Below are 17,757 nucleotides of genomic sequence, written 5' to 3'. Positions count from 1 at the left end.
CCTGGGTCTCAGTTTCCTCATCTGTAAAATTGGAGGGGAGCTAAACATCTGGGTGAAATCTGACCTCCTGGGACACGGAGCGGTGAGTGGGGAGGAATCCTGGGCCCTGTGGCAGCGGGGCGTGGAGGGGTCGTGGTGGAGAGGCGGGGGCTTCCCAGTTGTACAGACCAGCAGCCCAGAAAGTGTTCTCTTGGACCATCCGAGCATTGCACTCCCCCAGCTGCGGGCAGCCCCGTGGACTCTGGGGTCATGCCAGGGCCCAGCACCTCTGGCACCAACCTGCTGTGTGGCCCTGGGTGAGTCAGCTTCTTCTCTTGGCCTCAGAAACTGCAGCTGTTGGCAAGGCGCAGTGGCTCACGCCTGTAATCCCAGCACTTTGGGAGGTCAAGGTGGATGGATCACTTGAGGTCGGGAGTTCGAGACCAGCCTGGCCAACATGGTGAAACCCCATCTCTACTGAAAAAAATACAAAAAAAATTTAGCTGGTCATGGTGGCAGGTGCCTGTAGTCCCGGCGACACGGGAGGCTGAGACAGGATAATCGCTTGAACGCAGGAAGCAGAGGTTGCAGTGAGCCAAGATCGTGCCATTGCACTCCAGTCTGGGCAACAGAGTGAGACTCCATCTCAAAAAAAAAAAAAAAAAAAAAGAAAGAAGAGAAACTGCAGCTGTAACATGGAGAGAAAGTGGGGAAATGGCGCCTTTGCTCTCTTGGGGTTTTTCTCCTTCCGGGGCGTAGAAACCTCCCAGTCCCTGCACTGGGTGAGAGGTGGGTGGGGGGTGGGTGTTCCTACTGCCACCCCATTTAGCATCCTGTGCCCAGGGGAGGACGCACGTGCAAAGGTTGCGTGGACACCTTGGCAAAGCACTGGGACGCATGGGAATCGCAAGTTGGCAACGCATTGAGCAAGGCGTGAGCTTTCCGTTCATAGAACGGTTCCCCTTGGAGGTCAGTGAAATCCAGCCCCTCCCTGTCCTCTCTGTGCAACTCGGGCCATAATGGACCCCATTAATCCCTTTTCCTGAACACCTTGGCAAGCCCTCCACCACAGCGGAAGACAGATTGGGGGTCCTTCTGTTGGAGACCCCCCCGTTTCCTGTGTGAGACAGATTGGGGGCCCTTCTGGAAGCTCTGTTCTGAGGGGAACCAAGGAGGCCTCGGGGCCAGACCTGCCTGCTGGGGCAGGAGGGGTTTCTAGAGTCTGTGTCCTCCCCACTGTGCAGAGTCACAGGGAGGAAGCTGGACCCGAGGGTCCGTTCCCAGGTGAGCAGGAGGTGCTTCGCCAAGGGGCATTGTGCATTGTCCAGGAGCGGTCACGACCTGCTGGCATCCCCTGTGCCCTCCCTGCGTCACGCGTGATGACCATACTGTCTGCTGGGCAGGGCGAAGATTGGGTGGCTAACAGAATCGAAGCGCTCGAAACAGCCTGGAATGAGGCTTAACGGGTTGACTTTGTTGTTTCTGTTGTTAGGTGATTCTTATTCCTGTTTTGGGGTTCTCTCCATACAAGACATTGGGCTGACCTCCCCCACCCAAGTTGGTGCCCCCAGGGTCCTACCTGCCAGGCTTTGTGTTTTATCTGCAGTGTGTGACCCCTGACCCTTGACAGATGGTGTCAGGGAAGGAGTGGCTCTGAGGTGGCCACCTGGCCCTGGGGCCCCCAGGGCTGTCACACCCATGGGCTGACCAGAGCACCAACTGCAGCCCTGCATTGGCGGGTGGGAGTGGGGTAGCCACCTCACCTTGATACACCCAGGGGCAGCCTCAGCTCCTGGACATGAGGGGCCGCCCCAGGTACCTGCATACCCCAAGGAGAGCTAGGGTGGGACGTGTGGGCAGCAGGTGACCTTATGACCTCTCTGGTCTTGGAAAGAAGGCTCCTACAGCCAGTCCTGGGTAATGTGAGCCGGGGGACAGAGGGGAGCCGGGATGACGATGCCTGTCTGGGATGACAAGGGTACTGGCGGGGTACCATGTACCTGGTGGGCAGAGGGCACTGCCCGGGGTCCTGGCTTCCCTCGGTGCCCCTCTCTGCTGGGGGAGGCCCTGCGTGCTCACTGAGTGTTGAAAGTGGGCTACCCGGTCAGGGCCTTGTGTTCCCCCTCAGCCTGGGACCCCTGAGTGTCCTCATAGGCCTCTCAGGAGGACATACTGTGCTGGCTTCTCCTGGGCTGCCTTGGCCCTGGGAAAGGTGTCCTGGCTCGGCTGTGAACCCCACCCTGCCTGTCCAGCACCTGAGGGATACAGGGGAGAGCTTGGCTGTGTGTGTCACACCTGGGTGGCACCACGCTGGCCCTTCACAGAGAGCACTGCTGTGGGCTGCCCCTTCCTGAGGCACCCAGAGCTGAACCCAGCAGCCTGGCCAGGGAGACTCCGCTGCAATTATCCCCTCCCTCCTTCTGAGGACTCAATCTCTGTTAATACAGCCCGAGATGGTGGCTGCAATTTGGGAGACCTTGGCCAGGTTCTCCTCTGCAGAGGGAGCTCCTTGGCAGACCGCTGCAGACCCCACTCTCATGCTGCACTGACAATCGGTGGGCCCGGAGCTTGTGATGAACGTCCGTGTGAGGCTGGCTCCTCAGAGCAGGGGGGCCGCCTCTGCAGTCCTACCAGGAGCTGCAGGGAAGAGCTCCTGTTGGTGTCCTTGGCCACAAGGACAGAAGGACCAACCGCAGGCCAGGCCGTGAGCGCCCCACCCCCGCCACCACCTTCCGCCTCTGCAAGTGAACGCACCCTAGGAGCTTGTGTTCCTTCAGGCGCGTGGCTGGGCCACGGGGCCTCCAGCAGGGAAGGCTGGCTGCCTGAAGGAAGAGAGGCCGGGGGGAAGCAGTGCTTGGACCCAGGGTCCAGGAGCCCAGAGAGGGGAGCCGAGGGACAGAGAGAGAGGAGGGGAGGCTGGATATGCCCTCAGGAGGCCTCTGGAAGTGGCTCCTCACCACGGAGCAAGGCAGCAAGGCCTCCCTGGGGCGGGGGCTTGTCCGGAGGCCGGGGGAAGGGCTGCTACCTCCATCCTGCCGCCAAACACCTGTGGGCAGGGCTGGGTGCCTGGGCTGGTGATTAAAGCCCCCTGCTCGCTGGCTTTCCCCAGCTCACTGGAGGCCACTCCTCCCTGCCTGTCCCAGAATGGACTCAACTCCATCACTGGGGTCTGTCTCCACCTCTGCCCCAGCCCGGTGGCTCCTCCTTTCCCCATCACCCCAGCTGGTTGCACGTGGCCCCACAGAACGCTGGCAATAGCACAGCCGGCACCTTCAGAGCTGATGCCCCTGGCAGACCCCAGCAGGCTTGGCCATGGCCCCAGACCCTGGGGCCGCCCCTCCTGCACGGCCTCCTGGTTTCTGCTCACTCAGCTGGCCGGTGGCCATGTGCTCCTCCAGGGCTGGAGGCTTCCACCTGTCTGGCTCTCAGGCCCGCTGCCTCATGGTCACCCCAGGGTCCCCTGAACAGGAACAGCTGTGGAAGGTCCCCACAGAGGTGATGTGTGGGTGGGCAGTGGGGGAGACTGAGGCTGGAGGGTTTTGGGGGAGAGTGTGGGCCTGCTTGCACCCCAGGCTCCCCACTCAGTGTCAGCGATGACCCGTCACCCAGTCCCTGCCCTTGGAGCTCAGGTGCCTCTGGAGGGCGGAGAGAGACCTCAGTCTTAGCCCACAGCAGCCGAATCCTCTTTGTTTCGCTCTGGTCTTCTTGTTGGAGCTTTTGCCCACACGCCTGGCTCCAGGCTGCACTGGAATTAGGAGGATGAGCAGGCTGGGGCCAGATGAGGAGACACAGCCATGTACTCAGCTTCTCAGCTGCGTGTCCCTAGGTGGCCACAGCCCAGCCGCTTCTCCCTCTGTCCCCCAACCTGGGTAGTCAGCAGCCGGCAGGGCAGTCCACTGGGGGTGGCACACCGAGCCCAGGACCCTCAGCAGGAGGGCCAGGCGAGGGGGTACTGGCACCACCCAGAAGAGGCCCCAGGTGTGCCTGAGGGCGTTCAGGGCAGAGGCCAGCCCCACAGCACAGCGGGCAAGCGTCTCTTCTGGAAGTGGATGTCCAGGCTCCCCTGGGGGCCCAGGTTCATGTCCTATTTCCGGTGTAAATGGTGAGGCTCAGCGTGGCGGGTTTGAGATTGTGTCCACAACCCCAGCAGGCCCCTGCCTCCAGCTGCACTGCCTCCAAGTGACGGCCCCCACCCCCTTACCCGCTCCCCGGCGGACCCCTGCTGCCACCTGGCTGCAGCTTGCAACTGAAAATCAGAGTCTCCTTTCAGTTGGGACAGGGGGGCTGGGTCTGGCTGGGACCTGGTGGGGCCAGGCCTGCCTCAGAGACCACGCCCAGCCCGGCCCCCATGGCCAGGGCTTCCTAGGGCTGGTGGAGCGACCGGCTACGGGGGTGTGGGGTCGGGGTACTAACGCCAGCTGACCTGGTAGCTGCTCTGAGCCTTCAGTGGCCTGGTGTTGATCAGGACAGGTGGACAGGGCCGGGGACGGGCTGGCCTAGCCGGGCCCACAGGCACAGGACTTGGCTGAGGCAGCCTGGAGAACACGCAGGCATGGCTCGAAGCGGCATCCTCAGCGGGCAGGCCGCTTCATGCGCCCCTCTTGAGGTCCAACCACTCCATGGCTGCCTCTGAGAAATGTCTTCCCAGAAGGAGGCCTGCCCTCCCCCGTCACCTCCTCTGCCGTCTCCAAAGTGCATTTGGGGCTTGAGCTGTGCTCCTTTGAGGGGATCCCAGGCACGGTGTGGCCCACGAGACCTTGGATGGGCCGTTTCTCCTCTTGGGGCCCCAGTTTCTTCTTTGTGTGTGTGTGTGTGTGTGTGATGGGGGTCTCACTTTGTAACCCAGGCTGAGTGCAGTGACTTGACCACAGCTCACAGCAGCCTCGACCTCCCAGGCTCCAGCCATCCTCCCACCTCAGCCTCTGTAGTAGCTGGGACCACAGGCATCTGCCACCACAACCGGCTAATTTTTTTATTTTTGTAGAGACAGGGTCTCGCTATGTTGCCCAGGCTGATCTGGATCTTCTGGGCTCGAGCAATCTGCCCGCCTCAGCCTCCCAAAGTGTTGGAATTACAGGTGTGAGCCAACCACACCCGGCCTACTGCATCTTTAAAATGTGATGATGACCCCTGCTCCCCGTACCTTGCGAGCGTTCTGAGAATCATATCAGACAGGATAGAACATCCAGGAGGGCCTGGGGGCTTTAAGGTCCATCAGTGCAGCAGATGTGCTGGGAAAGCCCCTGTCCCAAGCCCCCCAGGGCCCAGCTGCCACAGGTGAAGTGCATGCCATGGCTCTCTGAAGAGGCTGCTGCTCCTGCAGGGGTGGGCAGGCTGCCCACATTAGCACTAGGCATTCGGTCCACCCGGACACAGCAGCCTGGTCCCTTGTGCTGCTGTCTGCTCTCAGGGAGGGCATCTGCTGCTGTGGTGGTCTCCATGGGGTGACTCAGGAGGCCCGGGTGGTTTACTCACAGCAGGATCTTCATGGTCACTTGCACTGGGACCTTAGCAAGTTTCTGGAATGCAACTGTATGGTGTTGACATGATGGCTGCTGTCCTTTAACTGATGGCTGCTGTCCTTCCTTGGGACCCACTGACCTCTCCGTCCCATGTGTGAAGAGCCAAGCACGTGGGCTTACATTCCTTTATGCTTGTGATTTCAGAGCATTTCCACCCCCCACAGTCTTGAATGAGAATCTATCTGCTTTAGGCAGAAGTATCTGTGCCAGATGTTGCTGCTGAAGGCTGACCGCGAGCTCCTGCTTTTCTGGCCCCTGCCGATTGATGGAGCACCCCAGTGGCCAGAGCCTCCTCTCTGCTCGGCCCAGCCCTGTCACTCTGGGCGGTGGGTGAGGAGGCCACGCAGGTGTGGAGAGGGCTGGGTCTGGGCTCACACTCACCTTTGCAGGCGCCTTCCCCAGGGCCTCCTGTGGGCCTGGGACATCATCTCCCTGACTCACAGCAAGCCCTGATTTACAAACAGGGCCCGAGAGATGAGTGTGGCCAGCTGAGACCGCACAGCCATTGGAGGCAGGGCTGAGCCCTTTTCCCCAGCTCTGTGGTCCCTGGGCCTCTGCAGGAGGACAGGGGAGGAATTGGGCACAGGGAGGATGCAGAGTGAGTCCAGGACTCAGTTGGATTCCTTCTCAGAGCTTCAGCCTTTCCCAGAGCGGAGGCAGTGTCTGCCCCGACCGAGGTTCAGCTGAGTGTGGTCCCAGCTGACGGCTCTGTGTGGCCCGACGAGGCGCCAGTGACCTTTCTTTACAAAAATCCCTTTATCCCAGCCTGAAGGCGAGCGTCTGGGAGGTAGGGGGTGGGGAGCACTTTGGAGGCCAGATAACTGCTGGGAAGGCAGCTAGGGGAGGCAGGGGGGCCATGTGCCCTGGCTCTGGGTGGGGACCCCAAGGGGCCTGGGCCCCATGCTGCCAAACAGCTGGCCGTGGCATGGGGTCAGAGAGCATAGCCCCTCCCCGGGTGTCCGGAGGCGAGCATCCAGGTGGAGGCAACCTGACCTGTCCCTCCCCATCTGCTCTGGGCTGGCACCACGTGGGACCTCTTGTCCCCCAGTGATGGGTGGGGTCTTTCGTGCCCCGCATGAGAAACGGAAGGAAGAGCATGCTGCAGCCTACACAGTGGGGGTTGCAGAGGGGTGGTCAGCCCAGTGTCAGAGCTCACTTCCTTCCTGTGCCCTCGCCTCTGTCCCCTCCGCAACTCCTAGGTGGCCCGGGAAACTCAGCAGGGCAGGAGGAAGTGGGAGCCATGAGGAGGGGACCAGAAGGTGCCTGTGGTTAACAGGAAGGGCGGTCAAGCGGTGGCTCTGGGCATGGGTGGGACCCTGCCGTGGGCAGGGTGGCCCCCAGGCGCTGCCGCCACGGGGCGGTGTCTTTGCTGTGGTCTCAGGAGTGCAGCAGCTGCACAACACCATCACGGCCACCTGCAGTCCCCCAAGAGCCCCACATGTCCGCCTGGCCTGGGCATTCTGCAGCCCTGGGCACAGGCAGGGGTGGGAGTCTGGGGCCGGCCTGGAGGAGGATGCTGGGGTCTCAGGAGAGGACCTGGAAGGGGCACCCATCCCTGCCTACCCTGAGGAGGCCCTGAGGAGGGCCTCAGGAGTGGCCTCTGCCTGGCTGCCACGGTTCTGGCTCTCTGTCCCACTTACTCCCTGGCCCTCCAGAACGTTCCCTGGCCCTTAGCAGCTCCAACGTCTCTCAAGCCCCCTTCCAGCTATGAGCGAATTCATTCTAGAGATGCAGCATTGGCCCCTGTGTGTACCCCACCCGACTGAGTCCAGAGCTGGGCCTGTGTCCCCTCAGCGGAAGCATAGCCCTGCCCAGCCCAGCCAGGCTCAGCTAAGGGGAACCCACCTGGGCCAAAGCGAAGTACTGCCACGGTGCACTTCAGGTCCAAAGAGACGGGCGGGGGCAGTCAGCTGCTCCTGAGGACCAACAGCAGGGGAAAGGTTCCTGGACAAAGGGGCTGGGTCTCTAAGGAAGAAGGAGGAGCCCCCTGCAGAGGGCCAGGCAGAAGCAAAAGCCCAGCTCGGGGGCTGGGGTGCAGAGAAAGGGGGGCCTTCTGTGGGCCAACCTTCTCCCGTGTTCCCTCTCCAGCCTAGTGGGACCATGAGTGGGAGGCTGGTGGTTGGCTCTGCCCACTGACCTGCACCTGGCACCCACACTCGCCCCTCCCTGACCCTCAGCCTCAGCCCCTCTCTGGGTCACAGGATCACCCTTACCCCACCTCCAAGTCCCAGCAGACCTCTGAGGAGACCCAGTCACGCAGCCCCTGTGGGATCCCCAGCCCATCCCACTATATAGCAGAGGAGGCTCTGCTCAGAGCCCGTTCTTTCAGTGGACAGCGGGTCTCCAGCCCAACCGAAATCCAAAGTGTTCCCTTTTGGTGCCCCCCTCCCTCCTTTCCAAAAGGCCCAAAGAGGCACAAAGTGGCACAAAGTCATGACTGAGAAGAGCGGCTGGGCAAGGCAGCCACCTGGGATGGGCCAGGGGCCAGCAGGAGGAGGGGCTGGGGGGCCAGCCCTGCCTCACTGTGAGACTTCACAGGCTGGGGAGTGGGCCTGGCTCACTCCGGACTAGGAAGAGTGGCCCCCACCCTGGTCACTAGGTCTGCCCAACAGCTGAACAAAACCTGGCGCTGCCCCAGGCAAGGGGCACTTGGAGAATTGGTACCTGAGGGCACACGCGACCCCCCACGCTGGGAGTCGTGCCTGCTGGGTGGCCAGCGGATGGCTACAGTGGCAAACACAGGGCCCCTGGAGGAGAGCAGGAGGCCCTTCCTGTCCTGTCTGGTGACGAGCAGGAGGCCCACAAGGCAACTCAGCACCTGACATGACGTTGGAAGAGGAAATTTCCTTAGGCCCCCCAGGAATGGAAGCTGCAGAGGAGGGTCGTGGCTGATTTGGACTTGGGGTCAGGTGGTGGCTTCCAGGCCCACCTGTCACCTGCCTGTTTCCTGCTGAGCTCCAGGCCTGCACCCTTCCATCCTCCCAGGCTTGGCCAGAGCTGGGCACTGGGGACCACATACATTCAGTGACCCCCCACCTGCCAAGCCCTGCCTTCTTCCCCAGCAACTCCCTGTTCCCTGGCCTCCTGGCCTGGCCTCCAGAGTGAGCCTCCTTAGGGGACCTTGGGGTCTTGGGGCTGGGACCCCATCAGGCAGAAACGTGACCTTTCAGACTGGAATTGCCCACACTTCCTCTCTGGCCCCAGGGACAGTCTCGCCGTGGGAGGGGCACTCCTGGGCTCCTTCCTCCCAGGTCTCACAGCATCCCTCCTGCACTTGGACTTCAGGACTGTGGGGGTAGGGTGAGACCACAGCTGGAGGTGGACACAGCACCGTGCACAGTGGTGGAAAAGGGTTTGACAACTGCAGGCTGAGGCCCAGCTGTGTACAGATGAGCAGATAGTCACTGGGGGCTCTGGGGGTGAAGGTGCTGCTGGCATCAGGGACGGGCCAGCCCCCCAGGGAATGGAGGCCGCTGAGAGCGACCCACACATCAACCCTGGGCGGCCTCAGGCAGGCAGAATCCTGAGGGCTGGGCCCAGAGGGTCCACCTGGAGTCCTTGGTCGCTGGAGCCTGGCCCGGGGCTTCCCCACAGGCAGTGCAGGCTAGTGGCGATTGCAGGCGTTTTGTGTTTCCCAGCTTGAGTGGGATCCCAGGTTGCTGCTGCCTCAGCCAGCGTGTCTGTTTCCTTGTCCACCCATCCTTTCCCTCTCTCCCTCCCCTCACGGGGGGTTCCCATGGGGGGCTGTGCTCCCTGGGGCTCCCAGCCTTCAGCTTTCACTGCCGTGGATGAAAGTCCTGCCAGCGCCGAGAGGGCCCCAGCAGCTCACACCCTGCAGATGCCAACTGTCCGTTATTCCTTAGGCAACGCCTGGTGTGGCAGGTGGCCGGGGGATGGGAACCTCACTAGGGTTCCAGTGGAAATCAGCCCTGAAACTAACCCTGCTCACCTCTCTGAGGACTCTGCCCTGATCTGGAGACGTCAGGAACAGTGGGGAGGCACACGGGCGCCCCAGGCACCTCCACTGGGGAGTGCCTGCCACACACCACCCAGGGTCTCCACCCCGGAGCCGTGTGACACGTGACAGGCAGCCTGTGTGAATCCAAACACGGGAAGCACCTGCTGCACATCCCTGCCCTGGCTGCTGGGACAGAGCCATGATCAGACCGTGCCACCCCTCACCTGCGCTGCATCTGTTGGGAGAAGAGAGTGTGCAAAGAACAAAGAAGTGCAATGTGGAGCCCTCCGAGGACTCCCAGTGTTATGTGGAGAATTCGAATTGACTCCCAGAGTGGCCAAGCCTCTGGGAAGTGACATAGAAGCTGAGAGTGGAATCTGAGGAGGACCCGGCCGTGTGGAGACGGTGGGCGGGCGCATTCAGCTGGAACGGGAGCATAAAGGGGCCAGTGTGGCTAGAGCAGAGTGGGCGCCAGAGTGGGCTGGGGAACGGGGTGGCAGGGAGGGCTTGGGGAACAGGGAGGAGATGAGACTGGATTTGTTCTAAATGCCATGTGGAGCCACTGGGGAGATGTGGCCTTTAACATGAACAAAACACCTCCCCATCAGGTGACCATATGGGGGCACTCAGCCGGCACCTCTCAGCTGTAGGGCATCAGGAGGTCCAGTGAATGGGGGACTCCAGAAGGGCTCCACAGACCAGGATGCCTTGTGATACGAGCTGCTGCCCACCCTGTCTGAGTGGGTCAGAGGTGGTCTGCAGAGCGCAGGGCACTGGACACTGGTCTGGGGTTGTTGGCACACAGAGTGATAGTCCCTGGTACGTCTGGATTGGTGAGTGCTCCGTATCAGTGTTTCAGTCATTATTTGAATACCACCTCAGATGTGTCTGAGTGTGAGGTAAATGGGAAGGAAGGCGGAATCAGGCTGGTCAACTGACTGGCTGGAAAGCTTTGTGGAGGGAGAAAGGGGTGGCAGGTGGGTGGGTGGATGGATGGATGGACAGACAGATGGACAGGAGGATGGATGGATGCCTGAAAGGGAGGGAGGGTATGTGGGTGGGTGGATGGATGGAAGGATGGATGCCTGGGAGGATGGATGGATGGATGGATGGATGGATGGATGGTTTGGTGGGTGGATGGATGGATGGATGAGTGGGTGGGTGGATGGACGGATGGATGGATGAATGGGTGGATGGATGGATGGATGGATGGGAAGATGGTAGATGGATGGATGGATGCCTGGGAGGATGAATGGGTGAGTGGGTGGATGGATGTGTGGGTGGGTGGATGGATGGATGGATGGATGGATGGATGGATGCCTGGGAGGATGGGTGGATGGATGGATGGATGAGTGGGTGGATGGATGGATATATGAATGGGTGAGTGGGTGGGTGGATGGATGGATGGATGGGAGGATGGCAGATGGATGGATAGATGAATAGGTGGGTGGGTGGATGGATGGATGGATGGATGGATGGATGGGTGGGTAGATAGGTGGATGGATGAATGGCTGGGTGGATAGGTGGATGGATGAATGGGTAGGTGGATAGGTGGGTGGGTGGATGGATGGATGGATGGATGCCTGGAAGGGAAGACGTATGTATGTATAGATGGAGGGATACAAGGGAGTGGGAGAGTGTGGTGTATAGATGAGTGGATGATGGTGCTCACAGACTAAGAAGTCCCACTGGCTGTCACTGGTGCTGGGAGAAGGCATGTGGGGTGTCTGAGCAGAAAGGCACCAAGATCCCTATGCCCTCTGCACCTTGGCCCAGGTGGAGCTGGAGCAGACAGCCAGACAGGGCAGCTGAGGCTAGGTTGTGAGCCCCTCTCCCTGCCTCAGGAGGTTCTGAGTGAGGGAGACCTACCTGGGCATCACTGTCACCACACTGCCTGGGACATCCCGGGGCTCTCTGTGGGTCCTGAGAGCAGAATCCCTGCTGACACATTGGCTGCCCAGTGCCCAGCCCAGCCTGGGTGCTCGGAAAATCTCAGTTGGCTGAGTGAGTAAGCCCGGCCTCCGCTCAGCTGCTGGTTCCCAGCCTGAGCCGCACCTGGGCAGGTAGGACATGTTTGTTGTGATTGACAAGTAGGGGCAGGACTTCTCACCCGCCCACTTCCCTGCGGCAGGTTCGCAGGTTCGCTGAGCCGAGCTGAGACACTGAGTGGGCAGATGCTCAGCAGCCGGGTTTTAGGATCGGTTGCACCTGGCTCAAGGACGGGTTAGCTCTATGACCTGGGCCAAAATCCCAGCCTCTCTGAAACCAGCTTCCTTGTGTGTAAGATGGCCAAGGTCACGAGCTGAGCCAGGTGTCGGGTGAGGGAGGGGCTGGTCCAGCCTGGCTGCAGCCTTGGAGCCCCTCCCAACTCTGACTTCGGGACTGGGGGCAAAGAGGGGGCTCTGGGGTGGTGGACAGAAGCGCCCAGGACCACAGACACCCTGAACCACCCAGCCCACTCCTGAAGGCACAGCAGGAAAGGCTCTGTGTGTCTGAGGCCCTGCCCAGCAAAGCCCAGGGCCCTGAGAGAAATCGAGGCCTTTATCCTGGGCTTGGCAGGAAGCAGCCCCAGAAAATTGGGAAAGGAGGAAAATTGACCAGTAGTTTTTAAGGAGCTCGTCCTTAGGAAGTGGACACAAGATTAGGAGCTGGAGAGGATGCTCTGCCAACCCCTATCAGGTCACGATTACAGGGTGGGGTCTTCCATTCCCTGAGCCACGATTTTCTCATCTGTAAAATGGGCTGAGACCTCGGTGGATTTGGCGCCGTCAACTTCAAGTGCCTGCAAAGGCATGACTGCAATCAGTTATCCTCTGCTTGGCCCAGCACTACTAGGGGTAGGGGTGTGGGGGAGCAGGACAGAGGGGACCGCCTGTTGTCCACAACCAACCTCCTTCCAGGGGAGGAGACGAGAAACCCGCTTCTGAACCCACAGGGGAAAGGCAGGTCTGCCAGTGGGTGGGGCTGGGAGAGTGAGGCAGGTGGGTGTCAGGGCCCAGCTGTGAGGCCTCCCTCTTTTGTGAAGCAGGGAGGAAGCTCCCACTGGGAATGCAATGTCTTGGGCTGGGCATGGACACAGATGTGCCTGGCTGTGAGCGCCCAGAGCTCCCTCTCGCTGGGGTGCATGTGGGTGCAACGGAAACCATTGGGGCACCCAAGCATCAGGCAGGCTTGACCAGAGGCACTCCTGGGACCCTTAGGTGGACGGCAGGCCAGGCTCCCGGATTGCCCAGCGCCATGCCAGCCACTCCCTGGTGCTCAGGGGCCACCTGGTCTCACCCCGCTGCGTCTTCTCCATGGTCAGACAAGCTCTAGACCCCTCCCCACCACAGAGCGCTGTCTCGTGGGAGGGAAATGCGGGAGGAAAAACCTGTGTCCCCAGGTGGGTCTGCTTGGCTGCGGCCAGGGTCTCACAGAACCTGGGGTGGGGGTTCCGAGAAGGATGTCTTCTGAGGGTGCTGATGAGCCTCTCTGACCAGGGCTCCGTCCAGCCCTTCTGCCAGGCCTGGAAAGGGCTGGCACCAGCCAAAGCCATTCTCCTGAGCTGGGCTGCCCTGGCCGACCACCCACGACCAGGCTCCCAGGGCCCAGGCCTTCCTCACCCTGCCTCGGAAGTCCCCTGAGACTGGGACTTCTCAGCCAGGGGCACCCCTACCACGTGGCTCTGAAGCCCTTTCCCGGGCGGTGACCTCCTGCTGCCCCTCCTTTCTTCCTTCCAGAAGCCCCCAAGTGCCCACAGCATGAAGGAGGAGGCCTTCCTCCGGCGCCGCTTCTCCCTGTGTCCGCCTTCCTCCACCCCTCAGAAAGTCGACCCCCGGAAGCTCACCCGGAACCTGCTCCTCGGCGGAGACAATGAGCTCTACCCACTCAGCCCAGGTCAGTGCCGGCCACGGGCAGGGCATCCTGGCCCCCAGCTTGGGCCCGGTGGGGTGATCCCAGGCGGCCCAACCCCTCCGTGCCCCTCGAGGTCCACAGCCTCCATGCTGGGGACTGTGCGGGTTTCATGATCAAAGGGATTGTAGCTTGGTGGTGCGCCAGGTAATACGGCTTCTTGGCTTGACCTGTGGGGCCAGGTGAAGCCCATCTGGCTGAGGGGGGAGCTCCCACAGCCCAGGCTTTGGGAGTTATGTAGTGCAGTCATCCCAAAACAGGCTCCAGGGACAGGTGGCCTGAGCCCCAGTCCTGGCAGGGTAACCCCAGGCCAGCAACTTGACCTCTCTCGGCCTCTAAAATGGGACAATATTAGTACCGACTCCCAGCTACACACGGGTCCTGGGTTCTGGGAGGGAACCGTTGGAACCAGGTCTGCCTTCATGCAATTGTGGATAAAGCACCCAGCACACAGACTCAGAACCTCTGCCTGCCAATGCTACCACGCTCCAGGCCCCTCCCTGGCACCTAACTATTCACGACCCCTGCCCCTTGGACTGTGACTGCTGTCCCCCAGAAAACCCAGCCCTTCCTCCCCTGTTCCCCTGAGAGTAGGAGGTAGAGGCTGGCACCTGCCTGGAGGGCCTCTCCCCAGCTCCGCCCTTGCTCCTCCCACTGCCTGCTTTGGGGCAGAGGAAGTGGGAGCCCCAGCCCTGCCTGGCCATGGTCATCTGTTCTGCCCTGGGGGGAGTGGGAGAGCATTGGGCAGACCCACCATCCAGGCTCGAGGGGCATGTGGATGGTCACAGCCAAAGTCCCATCCAATAGATGGAAAAACCGAGTCCCGGGGTAGAGCTGGCCTTGCTGAAGGTCCTATGGCAGGCAGGGGCACTCGACACCTGACGAGGTAAATCCCACACCTTTTATTCTCTGCTGTCACATTCACCCTGGCCGGAGCCTTAGAAGCACTTGCAGAGTCAGGGGTGGGGAGGAAGGGCCCGGTCCCAGCTGCTGGTCAGTTTCTGAGGGACTCGGACTGCAGAGCAATTGGCCCAGGCGGTGCAGAACGCGGGCTGGGAAGGGCCTTCTCCAAGGAACGGAGGCAGCAGGTCCTGGGCCAGGGGAGTGGGGTGGGTGTGGACAGGCTGCAAGGAGAAGGACCAGCGCTGGCCTCCCCCTGCCCAGGGCACCTGCACCCTGTCCCTTTGAATGATCCTAGGGCCCCCGTCTTTGAGTCTTCCCGGCCAGGAGGCAGCATCCACATGGGAAGTAGTTTGCTAGCGGCCACAGGCCAAGGCCCCAGAGCCCTATGAGAAAGCACCAGAGGAAAGAGCGCCCCTGCTGGCCTCCCTCCAGCACTCCGGGTCAGGCACGTGGCACCCTGCAGATGGGGAAGCAGAGGCTCTCCCAGGTGGGGGAGCAGCCACCGCCAGCCAGGGGCAGCGATGTCCTGTGACTGTGAGTGGCCACAGTCCAGGACCTTTGGACAGAACCACTTCCTCAGGTCACTGTTCTGGCTTTTCCGTTCTTCGTCCCCACCCAGTCCCTGCCCAGGGCTGTCAGGGAAGGTCGGCTGTTGACCCTAGGCCTTCCAGCTGGTCTGTGGCGTCTGTCCATACACCCAGCCTATTGCTGGCCTGTCGCCTGTGGCCTAGGCAGGATGGGGCTCACTGCAGCCCTCAGCCCCTCCGAGTCTCAGTGCCAGGGACCGGGGCAGTCAACCCTCACCCACCAGCCACAGAAAGCAGTGGAAGTGGCCCTACTGGGCAGGACTCAGGCCTCAGGCCTCCCCTGCAGCCATGCCCTCCTTTCTCCTGTCCATAAATCGTACCTTGGGAAACTGGCGCTAAAGCAAACAGAGCCAGGGAAGGGGAGGCCATTTCCCCCAGGAGCAAACGCAGACACCTCAGGTCTCCCTCCCTCGCCTCTCCCTCCTTACCCAGCCTGTCAGGGTGGGATGACAGACAGGACTGACCACCTCCCAGCAAGAGCCCCCAGCAAGAGCTCCCAGCAAGAGCCCCGGCCAGAGGGATGCACAGTCCAGGGGCCCCAAACCTGCCGTGTGCCTTTGAGACTGGATGTCACGTTCTTTGTCTGAAAACTGGGGACTCTGGCCTTAACAGACCGCAAACTGCACACCACAGCAGGCCCAGGGCACCGGTTCCTACCAGCTCCTGTCCCAGCTTCCTCCCTATAGGTCCTAGAGGCCCTACCAGATCTCCTGGGTCCCTCCCACAGTGAAGCTCGCTGGCGTTTATTACACCTCTCAGGCAGTGTCCTGTTCCTGCTACCACCTCCGGCTGGCTTCCTGCCCCTCCCAGGCCGTCCACACCCACCCCTCGCCTGCAGCACACCAGGCAGCCAGCCTGAGAAGCCCGGCCCGCCCACCATGCCTGGGTCCTTACTCCCACTGCTCTCTTGCAGGGAAGGACATGGAGCCCAACGGCCCGCCGCTGCCCAGGGATGAAGGGCCACCGACCCCAAGCTCTGCCACGAAGGTGCCACCGGTAAGAGCCTGGGTATGGGGGGGATCCATGAGCCAGAGCCTGGCCCTGGGGACAGCAAGAAATGATTGGGCAAAAGGACAGCAGGGCGTCCAGCTGAGCCTACCGTTCCAGCCTGTTCCGGGGAAACAGCTCGCAATCCCAGACTGTGCTGCTCCGAGAGGGCTGCTGATGGATATTTGGGCTGTTTTCACTGTATAGCTGTCGTGAAAAATGCTTCTGTGAACAAGTGTGTACGTGTATTTGAGTATCAGTTTTCAGTTCTCTCGGGTATAAACCTAGAGTGGAATTGCTAGGTCACATGGTAATTCCGTGATAATATAGAATTCTCAAAATTCTCTGGTTTAACTTTGGGAGGAACTGCCAAACTCCTTTCCCAGCGGCTGCACCATCTTACATGGCCACCCACACAGTGCACAAGGGCTCCAGTTCCTCACATCCTCACCAACACTTGCTATTTTCTGATGTGTTCTTTTCTTTTTTTCTTTTCTTTTTTTTTTTTTTTTGAGGCAGAGTCTACCTCTGTCACCCAGGCTGGAGTGCAGTGGCACGATCTTGGCTCACTTCAAGCTCCGCCTCCCAGGTTCACACCATTCTCCTGCCTAAGCCTCCTGAGTAGCTGGGGCTACAGGCGCTCGCCACCACGCCTGGCCAATTTTTTGTATTTTTAGTAGAGATGGGGTTTCACCATATTAGCCAGGATGGTCTCGATCTCCTGACCTCATAATCCACTCACCTCAGCCTCCCAAAGTGCTGGGATTACAGGCATGATTTGTTCTTTTTGGCATTATTTTTATAACTCTCCTAGTGGGTGTGAAGTGGCATCTCACTGCGGCTTCAGTTTGCATCTCTAATGACTGATAACATTGAACATCTTAATGCACCTGTTGGCCATTTGTATGTCCTGTTTGGAGAAATGTCTATTCTAGTCTTTGTCCATTTTGGGAATGGGATGTTTACCTTTTCGTTGCTGAGCTGCAAGAGTTCTTTACGCACTCTGGATACTAGCTCCTTATCTGATACATGGTTTGCAACTACTTCCTCCCATTCTGTAGGTTGTTCCAAATTTTATATATATATATATATATATATTTTTTTTTTTTTTTTTGAGACGGAGTCTTGCTCTGTCGCCCAGGCTGGAGTGCAGTGGTGCAATCTTGGCTCATTGCAAGCTCCACCTCCCGGGTTCATGCCATTCTCCTGCCTCAGCCTCCTGAGTAGCTGGGACTACAGGCGCCCGCCATCACACCAGGCTAATTTTTTGTATTTTTAGTAGAGACGGGGTTTCACTGTGTTAGCCAGGATGGTCTCGATCTCCTGACCTTGTGATCTACCTGTCTCGGCCTCCCAAAGTGCTGGGATTACAGGCGTGAGCCACCGCGCCTGGCCTCTAAATTATATTTTTAAGAAATTTTCATAGGTTGCAAAGTTCTGGTCAGACTAAAGTTCACGGTTCTGAGCAGCACTTCTCATCTCTCAGGTGCCTCCTTGTGGCAGCGTGTGCTGATGCACAGTAGCACTGAGGAGTGAGCAGAGGACCTGGCGTGCCTGGACGGGGTACCCTCCTGGTCTGCAGGAAGAAGGAGTGGGCAGGCACTCTCTGCAGTGCTGGGGCTGCAGGGGCTGCAGTGACCAGACCCCAAGGGTCCTGCCCATTTGGGGAGCAGGGGTTGCAAGTGCTCCATCCCATGCCCCACAGTCTTGCCTCTATTTTCCCCTGTTACCTCAAACAAGCACAGCTCCATTCAGCTGCATCTAGTGGGAGACTGGGCAGAGGGGAATTGGCAGCAGGTTCATGCATCCATCCATCCATCCATCCATCCGTCCATCCGTCCATCCATCCGTCCATCCGTCCATCCATCCATCCATTCATTGGAGATGCTTGCTAAGCCCCCAGCTGCCAGTGTGAATGGGCAGTAGGGTA

At 60.1% G+C, this 17,757-nt stretch overlaps 1 protein-coding gene across 2 annotated transcripts in view; it reads left to right on the top strand.

Moving 5' to 3' along the window:
* The window catches only part of OSBPL5 (oxysterol binding protein like 5), a 78,960-nt gene that overhangs the window by 22,702 nt on the left and 38,501 nt on the right, over nt 1-17,757 (top strand). For both annotated transcript variants that reach the window (XM_008010885.3, XM_008010973.3), the window contains exons 2-3: nt 13,179-13,335; nt 15,754-15,836. In XM_008010885.3, the coding sequence (XP_008009076.3) occupies nt 13,200-13,335; nt 15,754-15,836 (219 nt within the window). In that variant the 5' untranslated portion in view covers nt 13,179-13,199. The remainder of the gene's footprint in view (nt 1-13,178; nt 13,336-15,753; nt 15,837-17,757) is intronic.

The sequence above is a fragment of the Chlorocebus sabaeus genome, chromosome 1, assembly GCF_047675955.1.
Source record: "Chlorocebus sabaeus isolate Y175 chromosome 1, mChlSab1.0.hap1, whole genome shotgun sequence".
In the NCBI taxonomy this organism is placed as follows: domain Eukaryota; kingdom Metazoa; phylum Chordata; class Mammalia; order Primates; family Cercopithecidae; genus Chlorocebus; species Chlorocebus sabaeus.
The sequence above is the reverse complement of the archived record's forward strand: the minus strand, read 5'-3'. Positions and strand labels throughout refer to the sequence as shown.